We start from the raw sequence: 15225 nt of genomic DNA on the forward strand, positions 1-15225 counted from the left end.
TAAAGACAACCCTGGATGGAATTCACTGCAAGTCCAATTCAAAAGAATGTTCAATCCATGACATATTATGAAGACTTTAGTGTGTAATAAACCTTTATGTGTTAAGGGGTTAAGGTAGAAGCGAGTTGTCTTGAACAATATCACTATGGTTCCACTTCAAGGTTGACCAATATTAAACCAGTTATGTAAACAGACAATTCAGGATTGTAGCATGGCCAAGTACTTTCAAGAGCTTTCACATTCACATTTCATATTTAAGCACTTGCATTTTATGCATTTGCAATTTAAATCTTTCTTAGACAGTTTTACATATCAATGATTTGTTCATTAACCTCTTATGTTCTTTGACTTTTATTACCAAAGATTACTAATTGGTAACTACATGCAATGCAAACTTCCAAGGTTATAACAGTAGGGAACAAAATGAGTTTAATAATTCAATGTCAAAATACATATTAAACACATTAAACACATGCCTCTTCTGTAATGATGTTGAATATGATCTTTAACTCTTGTCCTAAAAAAAATGACCGGCCTTCACTAAACCCCTTTAAATAAAGCAGCTAAAATTAATTTTGAACACTGACATGGTGGTGGCATGTTAGTGTGTGTTGCGCTGGTACAAGTGGATCAGAAACAGCAGTGCTTGTTTTAGAACTGCCAGGTCAAAAATGACCCTAAGACAATCTTTGTATCCTGGTGATGTACAGCTATCAAATTTCAAGCTAAAAAATAAGATAATTTGGGGTTTCTCTGCTGTTAAACATGGTGGCGGGTCATGTTTAACCATTATGAGTAAACACATTTCTACTATTACTAAAGAACTAAAAAAATTAAACAAACAGAAACAGAACTAAGTGAGGTGTGAAATGGTGCCACTACATTGTATTTGATTGCTTTCTGTTTCCACACCCAACCACCACCCCGTCCATTTCCTGCCTGGAACTCAACATTTCACAGTCCTAGCTACACTTGTCAAAGGAAGGTTTGGCCTTCTAGCTCACAGCAGAAGCCGTCTAAAATCAGCTATCAGAGTTCCCTCTCTCTTACGGTCTCCCCCTACATCATCATACACTGACAACAGGGTCCTAATTCACAATTTTGTAATTATTTTTAGCTTAGGTCTGGTTGTAGACGCAAATGATAGATGAGCTGGAGTAAAGAAAATTTCAAAAACCAGTTTTCAAAAACCAAACATAGTCAAATGCAAATTATGTTATGGAGAAGAAATAAAATATAAGTATACAGAGTTATGACACAAACGTGATTTTATTAAGAAGTATTATCACATAAAAACATTCACACAGATGGTCAAAATGTAAGAATACCATGATGTATTTTTCGCTTGTGTGAAAAACACAAATAAATACCATCTTCACAATCAGAAAAAAGCACACTACACAATTAAAGGACACTTCAAACGATATGCTTCAACAAACAATACAAAGATCAGCTCAGAGGTCAAATCAAGCAAGTTTGAGAACTTCTATGACCATCACCCCCAGTCCATCATAGATCTCATGTACGGGAGCATTGCACATAAAAGCACTAGTAGTGACCAGTTTATTCTTTTTATCCACATGCACTTCTCCTACATTCTTATTGACATGCTTACAACCCAGCTCCACCATGGACTTGGCTACTCCAGCGTATGGCCACCTACAAAGACAACAGGAGAGAGAGAGATCAGTACTGCAGATGAACCAGTGTGGAAAAATGCTTGCATGTTCCCAAGAGACCTGATGCCACAGTGAATGGACACTATGGATGTAATGCAATATCACTGTCAATATCTGTTTAGGGCCCAGGGTTTTAAACCAGACGCAGGCATGGCATAGGCCAATTAAGTTTATGTTGACAATTTAATGGGTACTTTCCACAGAATTCAACAGAAAGACATGGACAATAAACATTTAAGATATTTATATATTTATTTATTTAGACTCCAGCTGATCTGTGTGTATTCAGTGTGATGCAGTAGCTTGGCTACATTAAGAGGGTAACGTTTTAAAATGTAAATATACTTTGCCAGTATATTTACTGGGGCCATGAGCTACAGATCAGGGAAAATGATTTATAAATTACTTTCTTATTCATTTTTTTGTAATGTAATTTAATAATAATTAAAGATTTAACTATTTTATTTTCACTATTTAAAGTTTTTAGCCTCTGCAGTCCCCTCTGGTTCCACTCTACTATGGGCGCAGATGTTGTGCCTTAGCAACAGAGCACAAAGCTAAGTTGCAATATGCAAACCACTCAACCTATGTTATCACCGTTGCTGACAACACCCTTCTCATGCTACACAGAATAAATATGTTGAGTATGAGATATGAGAAGGAGACTGTGCGAACACAGTTGCAAGTCAAATAGGTTGTTGCTATTATCCCACGTAATGATATTAGATATTAGGTGTGAGAAACTCAGAGTAATACACTTTTTGAGCTTTGAGCTAACAGTGGTGAATAATCATTTTCCCACACTTGGTTTAACAGCACTCTGCATATACACACAAGCTGATTTTGGATATCTGTATGCTCTGATAAGCACATCTGCATCTTACCGGCCTTTGCTTTATTTCTAAAAAGTTGCACTCTCTCTATTTCTCTGTGTTTACTGATACTAGAAGAAAGATAAGGCGTTTTGTAAAGGTGTATGTGCAACGTTATTGTGATAATGTTCACAGGCTGCATTTGGATCAAAGGGAAGCTAAGGTACACTAAGGTAAGGGCCACTGTTGGACTACGGGTGGCAAAGCTGATGGCCAACTGGTGCAGTGACTTTTTGTTCATTGTCTTCTGATTGGCCTGCTGACAGTTAAGCATAAGCATAGTTCATCAGTTCTTTGAGAACTCTTTGAGAATGAGATGAATGAATAGGACATTCTCAAACCATTAAAGGACCATTCAAGCAGTGGAAATTACACCCTGATACTCACTTCTCACACTCGCAGTCGTGGCCTACAGTGAGTTCACAGCCAGGGATAGCCTTGGCTGCGAGCACTGGGGCAATGCAGCACATGGCAATAGGCTTGCCAGCCTGACTGAAACTTTTGATGACCTTCTCCACCTGTGGTTTTACTGAGTACTCTTTCCCCTTGGTGGCCCAGTCGCTCAGGTTCTTTGCTGCTCCAAACCCTCCTGCACAGAACAGTTAAAAGCCATGTTTATTCGAAACTTTGCATGACATGAAGACTCATGGGCTGGATTTCCTGACACCAAATTGGGTTTGGTTCTATAATAAAGGCTGAATAATGGCTGTTTTTTTAACGAACCTGGAATGATGAGAGCATCAAAGTCAGCTACATTCAGCTTGGCCAGGTCAGTGATCTCTCCACGAGCGATGCGGGCACTTTCCTGCATCACGTTGCGCTTTTCTGTTGAAGGTTTTCCCTCACAGTGGTTCACCACGTGCATCATCTCAGCATTGGGGGCAAACATCTGGACCTGCAGAGGAACGTGGTCCAATAAAATGAGAACTCCACCAGATTCTTAGCACCATTTACTCGTTAAAGGAGAGTGGCATGGAAACTCAGGGTCAGAGTTGTTCTTAGTGGTGGTTATAGGAGCCAGATAAAAGCTACCTCACAAAAAGCTTATTTCATGAGATGGTTACAAATTTGTTGATGTTTGAGACCTTCTTTTAAAATGGTTGTGGCCTAAAATGCATGTTTAAGACCTTTAAGCAGGGTAATGTAAGCTAACTTAATATATACTTTACAACTATATATATATATATATATATATATATATATATATATATATATATATATATATAACAACTATTTTTATAATGATCAACATTACATATAAAAGCTCAGAAGACATGTGAAGTAGTTTTAATTAGCAATCCAAATATCCATATTTTCATAGTAAACATGACAAAATCTGCTTCCAAACATGCCAAAGATTTAATTATGCAAAAATGTAGAAAAATGAATAGCATTCCCCTTGAAATGAATGTATATTTTTTAAGTAATTTTGGTTTGCATGCACGCGCAGTGTAATAAGAAACTGGTAGGCTTGGCATTCTTCATTTCAAAGGAACCAAGGTATCTTGCCAAGAGAGACAACTGATACCCTACATTTGAAAACGTGACACATTTTGTGTGTGTGTGAGTTTGTTTTACCTTGGCACCAGCCCGACTAAGGTGTACCAGTATGGCAGAAGCCTCGTGGATCTCAGTCCCATCGTAGACTCCACAGCCAGCAAGGATGACAGCCACACGTTTTGCCATTGTACCTTAGAAACACACCCCAACAGCATGATCAGCAAGCCAAGAAAAAACATGCAAGCAGCTTCACCGAGTCATTCAAGAAGCAGGTAAATGTATTTGGATGCTAATATCTACCTGGTTGATGGCACCATGCAAAAAGTCTGTAATACTATTGCATTTCATTTTGCTTATCTGCTTTATACACCGCTGAGACAAAGCCAGAAGTGAGATAGGTGGCAAAAGTAAACAACAGGTGCCAATGACACAGCATTTTACACGATTAAATATTCAAACAGAACCACCAGTCTCCAGGGAGCTCTTTCCAGGAAACGAGTAAACACTTCTGTCTCCAGGAAGTTCATGTAAAAACGGTTCAACAGAGCACACTAAGCATGCAGATGGCCAAGAACAGCCACAGGAAATCATCACACTCTTTCATCACAGTGTACACACATAAACATGGCTCTCCAAATGGCTCTCCCTGACACATGTTGGCGTCTAGCACTAGTAAACAGAATACACTGACTATAAATGAGTCTATAATAGTCAACAAAACAGACTAGGCTTGGTTCTTCTTTTCTCAGAACCACAGTTTGAGTTCAGGTAGCTGGAAAAATAGCACTCACCTTGAAAGGAGTAAGGAGATGAGCAAGGAGCACTGAGGAGTACTGAAGCCTTGAAAGTGTCTCTTCACAAAGACTGGCAGTTCTTTTATACTCCCTCAAGTTGTAGTTCCTCCCACAAAGGCGAGTTGGACCAGTGTAGACACACCCTTTTTGGACAAGGGACTTTCATACGAGAGCTGCCAAGAAGGAAGAAAGCCAGTTATAGCTCCAGTTTACTCAGTAAGATTAAGCCCAGCAATTACAATAATGTGTCTACACCATCAATATTGATTCTGGTGTTCTATTAACTCTAGCACAATACCTTACACTGCTCATGGCTGCATGGTAAATGGCACCTGCATTGTCCCTTGTTTTTTGCTTTGTCATGCTCTTTAAAGACAAAATAGAAAATGTACAGACTCGATATCTTTGATATCTTGATAGCAGCAGTGGTGATAGGGACACAGGTTTTTAACGTCTACAATGCAAATACAGCCATTTTATTTAATGTCCAAAATGACCATGGAACCTACATGTTTTTTGAGTTGTGGGGGTGGGGTGGGCTTTGGCTTACAACACCTTTTGCACTCACTCACACTTAACATGTGTTGAATTCATGTGATTTTGTAACTTTTTATATAAAAACGCACTTTATTGGAATATTTAAGACAAGAACTTTGAGTTACCACCCTCACACTCCTCACTTAAATGATAATGATATATAAATATCATTAATATAAATATATAAATGATAAGGCATTTAAGTGACTGAATAATACATGCATTATTATTAATAATAGTTTTATTCATATATTGTTGATTTATAGTTGATTTTTCCTTATAGCTGTGTTTTGTGCGACTGAATAGCATCGGAATCATTGGTCAGATTCAGAGCCAGGATTCAGTCTATCGTAAGTCCGGTTCACTCCTACTCAGCTCTAAAGAAGGGCAGGGAAACGCTGGTCTGACCTGACGGAAACTTGATCTCATAAGGAAGTTTCCGAAATGTAATTCCAGGAGGGTCCCGAGTGAATCGAGGAAGGGCAGTGACGTTTTGACATGTGACGTAATGTAGCAGACAGTGTATAAAGTGAAGCGCGCGCAGCGATTCGGCGCGGTTACTATGGCAGCTGCACAGTCTGACCCCGAGTCGCTGCACTTCTCCGTGGCTGTGCTGGGGATCTCAGGCGGTAGGTTACACATCACATTAAAAAAATATTAAAATATTAAAGAATATTTAGAATTTTATATATGTCTGTCTTTGTTTTTGTTTGGGCATGATTTATAAAAACTACTGTTCTCACATTTACATTTATTTACTATTATTTTATTATTTTAATATACTATATTTTTAACGGAAGTAAATGCTTTAATGATGTTAAACACTTGAAGTTATATAATAATAATAATAATAATAATAATAATAATAATAATAATAATAATAATAATTCATATTATTAATTATAGCAATGACAGTCATATAATCACTCTTGTTTTACACTGTATTTTTGCTTTTTTGTTATAGTGTTATGGTGAAATAATAAACTGAATTAAAACTGTGCATGTCTAATATTATTACTATTATAAAATCTGCTTTTCAAGTGTGTGGTACCGATCTTTTCCACACTAATAAATGTCGCCAGTAGAGGGCGCTTAATAGTACTCCACTGCCGAAAGACGAATGTAAGTAAATATATGTGTATTACAGAGAGGTGTGTGAGCGTTTCACAGCGTTTTAGAAATCTGTAATAGCGAACCTTCTTTCCATCCCTGATAAAGGCTCTTTACTGCTGCTGGTCAACAACTATGGCAGCTCCTCTGGTAAACCCCTTATCCCGGACACATCTCTCGGGGTACTGCTCCTCATTATCTCCGCCCTGCTGGCTTATGCAGGTGAGAGTCATTATTGAGAACATAGAAGGGTACATATGACTGGAAAGACTGAGGCAGAGTCATAGACAAAAAAAAAAAAAAAACAATATATATGCAGGACATTCAGACTGATCAAGAAATACAGTATTAATTACTGCGTAGTTAGTTCTTTTTTTTGGAATTTCTAAATGGGTAAGATGCAGACAAAGTCATTCAGATTGGTTAGATGTAAAATGTGTAGTTCTAAAAAAAAAACGTTTGTCAAAATTGCTCATCATTTTAGGAATCAGATGCCTGAAGCATTTAAGACTTATTCCATCAGAGAAAGTCATTTAAAATAATAATTTCAAATAATTTTAATTTTCTGGTCTGAAACATATTTTCTAAAGTAGAGAAGTTTATACAGGGTGTAAGAACAATTTCATGATTGGAATTTATTTCTATTTTGCTTAGACGGGTTAGGGCCCACAAGCCATTTTGGATAGTAAATTATAATATATAATAAAAAAATATATATACATATATATATGTAATATATAACATATATATATATGTCATATTTTATATAATATAATTCTATAAAAATAATAGAATTATACTCATCAAGGTCACATTTCTATTACAAAAATATTCTTTATGGTTCTTTATGGATACCAAAGTGGTTCTTCTGTGAAATTACTCAAAGAACCTTTTGTAGCACCTTTATTTTTTAGAGTGTACACTGCACCAGTCTCTCTGTACTTTTCCATGCCTGTACTAAATAGAACGTTTCTTCTGTTTTAGGAGTGCGCCGGAGTTTGTCCAACAGCTCTATCTTTGTCAGTTTGTGTCTGACTGTGTCAGCTTTGTGGTGTGGCTCAGGGCTGATTTATATCCTTGAAGGCGAAGGTGTAATAGTGAACCAGCTGAGAAATGCAATGGTGCCAGGGCTTGCCGCTTTTACTTTAGCGCTGTTTATCATTTGTATAGTGGCTGTCCTACAGAGAGAGACTGTCTTCTCCTTCATTGCCCTCTCCATATGTTTGGCATGTGCCCACCAGATTGCTGGCCTGGCTAACTCAAACTTTGGCCAGTCAGCCACTGCTGCCTGTTACCTCCTGGTCTGTTTTGTGGGCGCTTACTTTGGGAGCGGACGCTTGTTGTCCTACATCACCCGTGGTAAGATTCAGCTGCCAGGGATGGGTCTACAGAGCAAGACAAGTTCAAAGTTAGCACAGGGTCAGGAAGCTAACGATGTAGTTGCAGTAGGTTTGGTGATGAACTTGTTGTCAGCCAGCGTGCTGGCATGTCCCCTGCTTGGTGTGGTCCCTCAGCTCTTCGCTGGCCATGTTCCATGGCTGTGGACAGCTGGGGTTTACCAGCTGGGCGTGTGTGTCCTTTCCTTTAGAGCCATGGACACCCTGTCTGGCACCTTCTATGGCTTTACGGCCATACTGAAGTTTTCCGAAGGGTATTGTGCGCTAGTGAAGGACTTAACAAATCAAGAGCCCTATTCCCCAGTACCCTTCCCTACGGTCTTCTCAGTGCTCTTCTTTGTTCTGGCTTTGTTTAGCTGCCAGCGAAGCTTACTCGACAGCCTCTACGAGCTCTTCTTCGTAGCGTACTGTATAGCAATTGCTGCCCAACCCAGAGGCTTTTTTCAGGGGGGCACACAGGGTGTTGAAGCTGCTATATTTGTAGCATCTGCCCTTGTGCTCCTGGTGACCCTCTACAACAAAGAGTCTCCAAAGAAGATACCCACAGGTGAGGGTCTCCTCAAGAATCTTCTGAGTCGAGGTAGTAAACTCTCTCTACGAACCCAGGACAAAGATCTGCATGCACCATATTTGGGCTATTCCAAATATGCAGATGCTGAGGCGTTAGCTCATGGCTGCAGTGTTCTGGCAGCTTTTGCCATCACTGCTAGTACAGCTGGTCAGAATCCCCTGGCAGTTTTAATTTTGCCATGGGCTGTGGTTTCAGGCGGCGTGCTGCAGTTGCTGTGTGGATCTGTGGCCTTTTCCCGAGGTAAGACTCTAGAGAGTGCAGCCTTCATTCTCTATGGCTTCATGTGGACAGTTTGGGGCCTGACACGTTTCGGTGGTCTCTATGGCGATGTCCGTGGATTCCAAGTAGCAGTGGGAATCATCAGCTTCATGCTTTTCAATGTTCTAGTGACAGCAGGAGCCCTGTTCCTCAACTTAGCATGGTTTGTCTATGCCCTGACATTTGAGCTCATCCTCATTAGCTTCTTGCTGGACGCAGTGGGGGCACTGCCCTATGGCTACGACATTGGTGTCACCATCATCTTTGGCTTGATTAGCTTCTACTTTTTCTTGGCCAACCTTTTCAACAGCACTTTTGAGACTCCGCAACTTCCATTTGGCGACCCACTGATCAAGTTGAGCGGGTTTGGTGGAGGCAAGGACAGCTGTCCGCATCTGCCAGCAAGGAAAGCCACATCTGTACATGAGATTGCAGGTGAGATGCTTATCATTGAGGCAGAAATTCAAATGAAAGAGTAGCTGACAGTTGGTACAGTCTGATCATGATGACATTGTTTGTATGTTTCTAGAGATCATGAAAAATGGAGGAATATGTGGAATGCCCACTGACACAGTGTATGTGCTTGTGGCGGCTTGCAATCGGCCAGAGGCTGTCGAGAAAGCTTATAAGTAAGATTTATTTCCTTTCTAATGACAATGGCAATATAATCCAAACATATCAACAACAGTGATTATACTGAAATATTATTAGAAAAAAACACAGTTTTTGCATAATTTAAAAACGGACATTTACAGCATTGCAGAGTTTCGTGCTGAAGGGGCCAAACTAAAATGTCACATCTAATATTGTGCGATTTTCTATGTAGGGTGAAGAAGCAGGCTCAAGAACGTCCCATGTCATTATGGATCTCTTCCCTTAAGCAGCTAGAACCAGTCAGGCAACAGATCAATCCAGTGCTCTGGGACTTCATGGAGGCTGCTTGGCCCTCATCAATCAGCATGGTCATTCCTAGGGGTGGGTTTCTTTACAGCCTTATACACTGCAGCTCAACAATCAGGCACCTTATTAGAACTTTATTTGAACATTTTGTGAAACCTTGCTCTGTTCCTTAGCCCCATGGATGGAATTCTTTGGTTTGGGTGATTCCTCAAAATATATCGGCACACCACAAAGCATAGCCATCAGAATTCCAGACTGCACCGTTGCAACTCACCTTATTAGCTTGGTATGTTGTTTCATTTTGTTGTGATTTAGTCTATTATGATGTATTTATTATCTGTTAACTCTGTTTTGATTCATAAATATAATGTTATTTTTTGTGTGATTATTCCAAATTTTCCTGTGTGTGTAATAGGTTGGCCCTATTGCTGTTACATCAGCCAACCCGACGGGTGAGGCAGACACGACCCATCACAACCAGGTGTATGCCAAGTTGGGTGATAAGGTAAATTTTTACCCTGTAGTAATAAATGGAGTAAACATGTCAGTTTCCCATTATTACACACCGGATACAATAGTCATTGTATTTGTTTGCGTAGGTCGATGGAGTCCTGTGTGATGGGCCTTCACCTGAAAATATTGCCTCCACTGTCGTTGACTGTACTAAGGTTGATAGTGGTCAAATCGGCTTTTTCAGGGTCGGTCTGATACCAAAGTCTACGGTAATGCGCACTTATCCAGAGCACAGATCTTAATATGCAGTGTTTTGTCCACTCAGGCATATTAACAAACTCCTTTTGTCCTGCGATCCTCTCCAGGTCCTGCAAATCTTTGAGGAGATTCAGATGAGACATCGGAACGGACATTTGAATGAAGGTTTTGAGGTAGACTTCACAGAACCTCAGACATATTTAACAGATCCCGAAACAGACTCAGGCTTAAGCCAGCGAACCCCTGCAGAGTCGCTGAGCTCGCTTGACCTCAGTCAGCACCACAATCAGGACAGTGAAGAAGATTTTTTGTAAATGCAGCCGAACAGTAATTATGGTTCAATGTAATGATAATGACTCTCCAACAAGTGTCAAATGTTAAACCGCAACTGATTTAAAAACAAAGATATCATAAAAGTGCCCATCTGGATTTATGTTATTGACATTGTATGCATTGTAAAATACTGTGATGTAAAGTTTGATACATGGTGTATTTAGATAATACAATGGGTTTTCATTTGACTTTCATGTGACTGAGCACTTTATAGCCTGCCTCACTGGAAGGTTTCTGGGTGTACTTTTATTTGTTCTAAATATTTTATGTAATTTATTTTTACATATGTTTCATGTCTAATAAAACTCAAAATTTGTTCAGTTAATAAAATACATTTACATATAAACAGCTTCCATTGGTAATACAATACACTTTGCTGAGGGTTTTTAGTTCCATGATATAAATATGTAATGGCCTCCCGTGTAATAGCTACAGTTCCATAAAGTCTATTCACAGTAAAGTACAAGCTAGGACTGTCCATGTAAAATGCATGTTTAAAAGCTAAAAGCTGTCTGCTGCTGCTTCCTGCTTTCTTGCTGTTCAGACGCTTTTCTGCTTAGCTCTTTATTTTTCTTATGTTTCTTCATTTTCAAAGGTTTTCAGAGGTTTTCTGAGCTCATTAACTAGATAAGGTAGAAAATACAGTACTTTGTTTAGTAGTTTTTTGGTACTTTTTTTGCGACAGAGCTACAGATACAGGAATCAGCAAAGCTCCTCATAGCTACCAACTAAGAAATCTACAAAATGCCTCTTCTTCTGCATGTGTGCTTTCCTGGTAAAGCAAATTTGAGTGAGAACTTGAGTTAAGAAAAGGCACATTGTTGAGAAACTCTTAACCAGTTGTTTACATTGGTGGTGATGGAAACCAGGGGTAGCAATGGCTACAAAACAAATGTAAGCATCTGATTTACCTCACGAAATGACCAGTGAACCTACATAAGCCTTCTGTTTTCATATGGAAAAGTTGTCATGGAAAAATAGTGTTTAATCTGGGGCGGGGGATTCTTTGGGGACTGTTTTACCATGCAGCACTCTGCACATATGTGAATATAAAAAATAAAAACACACATTTTAAGCTAAACGTCTTCTCAAAACTATCACAAAATAAAGACTTCAAGCATCAAGCAGTGTATCTAGTCATTTCATGCTATATATTCTGGTGAAGGAGCTTTTAGAGGTATCTATTTGGGCTTTAATTGGAGTTTTAAAAAAGAATGTCTTGGCAAACATCAGCCTGCTGTTTTTCTATTCATTCTTATTGATGCCACGTCTGACTTTGACCTTCTGCTAATACTCTGTGTAAATTACAGAACAAACTTCTATCTGTTATTATGCTTCTTCAAGGATTACACTCCACTGAATCCTCATTAATCCTTTCTATGAATACCACATGTATGAGAATCTATGAAAACATTCATAAACATTATACTGTGACTTATTATAAACACGGTTACACATATTGTTAAAAATCAAAAAACTTTATAACTATTCCTAAAATGCATTATGAATGCATTTTATAAATGCCCGTGTTGAAGAAACTCCCAGTTTGCTTAGTTCAAGGACTAGAATCCTATAAGCATCTTTAATATATCATAATGTGTCTTTGAAAGATTAAACCAATATCATATAATTATGAATAATACTATTTACTCATAATGAAAATTATATAAATTCTCTCACTTCACTTTACATTGACACATTATGTGTTCCTGGTTAATAATAAACATGGTTTGAATTGTAATAGATCATAAGCCATATATACGCTTTCTGAATGTATGACAACATATTAAGAATGCTCATAGAAGTTTTTACACATTGTATTAATAAATAATTGCAAACATGATTAAAACAGCTTTACTTTAACATTTTAATGCACGCTAGTGTTATTCTGCTTAATCTTTTTACTTTGTCTTCTGTAAATTACTTTACTGTACTTTATTTTATCTTATTGGTACTTGCAGTTTTGCTTCTTCTTCTATTAAGCTTAATGTTGCCACTGCACATTGAGATATTATTTGCATAGAAAAATTGGTCTATAAATAAAGTTTTATATTATTATCATTATTGTCTTTATGATTAATGGTTATTGATGTTGTTGTTGTTGTTGTTGTTATCATTATTACTATTATTGTTGTTGTTATCATGTGTCTCATATGACTTAATTGAATTTACTAAATGGTGGCAGACTATTTGCTCCTAATGTGGAGAACTTTTTATCACAGTCAGCTAATAATCACATATTTATGAATATTTATAAGGCAGTGAGATGAGCTGCCTGTTTAGCTGCGTGGCTTATTTTGGCTTTCTTACACACAGAAATTCTCCATAATAATAGCATTTGTAATGACAAATGGGATTTCATTAATTTGGGGGATTTTATGCAATAATCATTCTTGAGAAGTCAGAATGAGTATATTGTATAAGTTTCTTTAACAGTCAAAAGAGAGAGATATATTACTTTAATTTCTGATCTCAGCGGGACAGTTCAATTATGAGCAGGTGACCTTGTCATTTTATTATCAAAAAAGCACTGTTAAATACGTCTGTGGAAAATGTTATTCATAAAAATGTCAGTAAGACTGAAAGACATGACATAAAGATGCTGTGAGATGTCTGGAAGGAACTGTAAATAGAAGGAAGCTTTTATAAAGAGCTTAGTGACTTTAATGTGTGCAATGGAGAATAGGTGTGTTTGAAGGTTAACTTCCTCGTGCTGTTAATGTAGAACTTGATCTAGGTTTTGACAACACATCCACCTGGGCCTGAAAATTCCCCAGGGAGCAATTATCTTTCACATCACTCATTCCTTTTCATACTTGTTTTTGAAAGCTACAGCACAAATATTCATTCGAAAACTACAGCACAAATGTACATATTCATTAGGTGAATTTATTGAACTGGCTTCATTCTTCATTCAGGTTCACTGAAAAGTCCATATTGCAATTTTTACTTAAAATGACATACAACGGTATACAAATGTATTCATAAGGACATATATGTACATTTTCTTTCAAATTAAAATGCTAACAAAAATATGGTAACAACTGATTTTGTGTATTGTGTAATAAATTTTGATAAATATTTACCGCCATATGGATAATGCTTATGAACACATTATAATGTGTTATGAATGTCTGTCTAGATGATTACCGATACATTATAATATTAATATAATATAATAATAATATAATATAATATATATAAGTGTTACCAAAACATAGCTATTCAGAAATAAATTTACATTTTATTTCAAAATATATTATTTTCTATATCGTTTAAATTGATTTTATTGTGGTGATTTTGTCATTTTAATAATTGTGCTTTTATTGTTAAATATTTTACTTTGTTGTAAAGTGTTTTTACTTTGTTGTGAAGTGTTTTCATTGCCTATATAATAATATTTATATTTGACTATACTATGTTTTAAAAGTTCTATACAAAATGATACAATACAATCTGATCATTTAAAAAGTTATTTTAGATATTTCATACATTTATTGATTTTCTAGACATATATGCACTATTACTTCTTTTGTTATATTTTATGTTGAAAAAGTTAATATATGGTTAATATAATAGGTAAAAAGATAATAATAACCGTGACTAAGCAGTCTTAATACATTTTTTCCCCTGAAGTTGACATGTACACAAAATATTTAATGGGGATTGGCTGACAGTCTTCCAATGTAAATAAATTAACTGCCATCTGTGTATGTAGCTCAGGAAGGTGATAGGTAACTTGAACAGAGCAGGTATTGTTGACTGAATTTTAGTATCACTTCCTCCATCAACATTCTGAAGTCACTTCCCAGAAAAACAACATTTTTTTGAAGCCAAGCTGGCTCAGGGCTTGTAGTTTTATTGTTTTTCACACAAAGTTAAAAACTGGCTTCATTTGTTAAACAATATACATTATACAAAAAAACATTTTTGTATAATGTATAATGTATCTCATTTGTTTAAAAACCTTGTTTGTCTATATTTTACATTTTACATTTTTTGACATCTGAATTTAGCAGCTCTTCTTTAGCAGCATTGTGGAAAAATATTCATGATGGATGACACATATTTTCTTGTCAGGATTCCAGTCTCAACTGTTCCATACATGAGATTTCATGTCCAAAGGCAGAATTGTGAAAGCTCTTAGTGATCATTAACATATTTCCTATTGTTTTAAAGCAGGCATTGTCAAAACCTTTACCCTTGCCTCAGAGTGACATTTCTTTTCTTTTTTGGTCACATGCTCAGTTCCCTTCTCTTTCTACAGTATATTAGCTGTGAACAATCACAAGTTCGTGTCATTTGAAATATTTAGTTCTCTCTGTGTGGAATAGCTTCTCTATAGTGCTGAAAATCGAGCCTCTGGTGAACACCTTTTGGTGCTATACAGAATTAACTTGATTGATTTAATTGGATATATTTGTTAAACATTCTATACAGTACAAGCAATGAAAGATTTTACACCAATTTGGCAAAACTATTTAAGCATCCAAATGATTATCATGCTTTGTGGTCATGATGGTTGTAGATACATACATAGAACAACTTTTAATTAATGAATAA

General features: G+C 37.0%; 2 protein-coding genes across 2 annotated transcripts; one reads left to right on the forward strand and one right to left on the reverse strand.

Moving 5' to 3' along the window:
• Positions 1 to 1250: 1250 nt before the first annotated feature.
• Positions 1251 to 4890, reverse strand: LOC140541426 (glutamine amidotransferase-like class 1 domain-containing protein 3, mitochondrial). The gene is made up of 5 exons (XM_072664050.1): positions 4843 to 4890; positions 4130 to 4242; positions 3275 to 3446; positions 2939 to 3140; positions 1251 to 1659 (listed from the first exon to the last, which is right to left on the reverse strand). The coding sequence occupies exons 2-5, from the start codon at positions 4235 to 4237 to the stop codon at positions 1467 to 1469; spliced, it is 675 nt and encodes a 224-aa protein (XP_072520151.1). The 5' UTR covers positions 4238 to 4242; positions 4843 to 4890; the 3' UTR covers positions 1251 to 1466.
• A 1054-nt stretch (positions 4891 to 5944) lies between these two features.
• LOC140540751 (uncharacterized) lies at positions 5945 to 11008 on the forward strand. Its single transcript, XM_072663179.1, has 9 exons — positions 5945 to 6011; positions 6601 to 6714; positions 7477 to 9153; positions 9248 to 9347; positions 9545 to 9693; positions 9792 to 9904; positions 10034 to 10123; positions 10218 to 10340; positions 10437 to 11008. Exons 1-9 carry the CDS (start codon positions 5945 to 5947, stop codon positions 10641 to 10643), a joined length of 2640 nt encoding a protein of 879 aa, XP_072519280.1. The 3' UTR covers positions 10644 to 11008.
• Positions 11009 to 15225: the final 4217 nt, after the last annotated feature.

Source organism: Salminus brasiliensis, chromosome 19, assembly GCF_030463535.1.
Source record: "Salminus brasiliensis chromosome 19, fSalBra1.hap2, whole genome shotgun sequence".
Classification (NCBI taxonomy): Eukaryota; Metazoa; Chordata; class Actinopteri; order Characiformes; family Bryconidae; genus Salminus; species Salminus brasiliensis.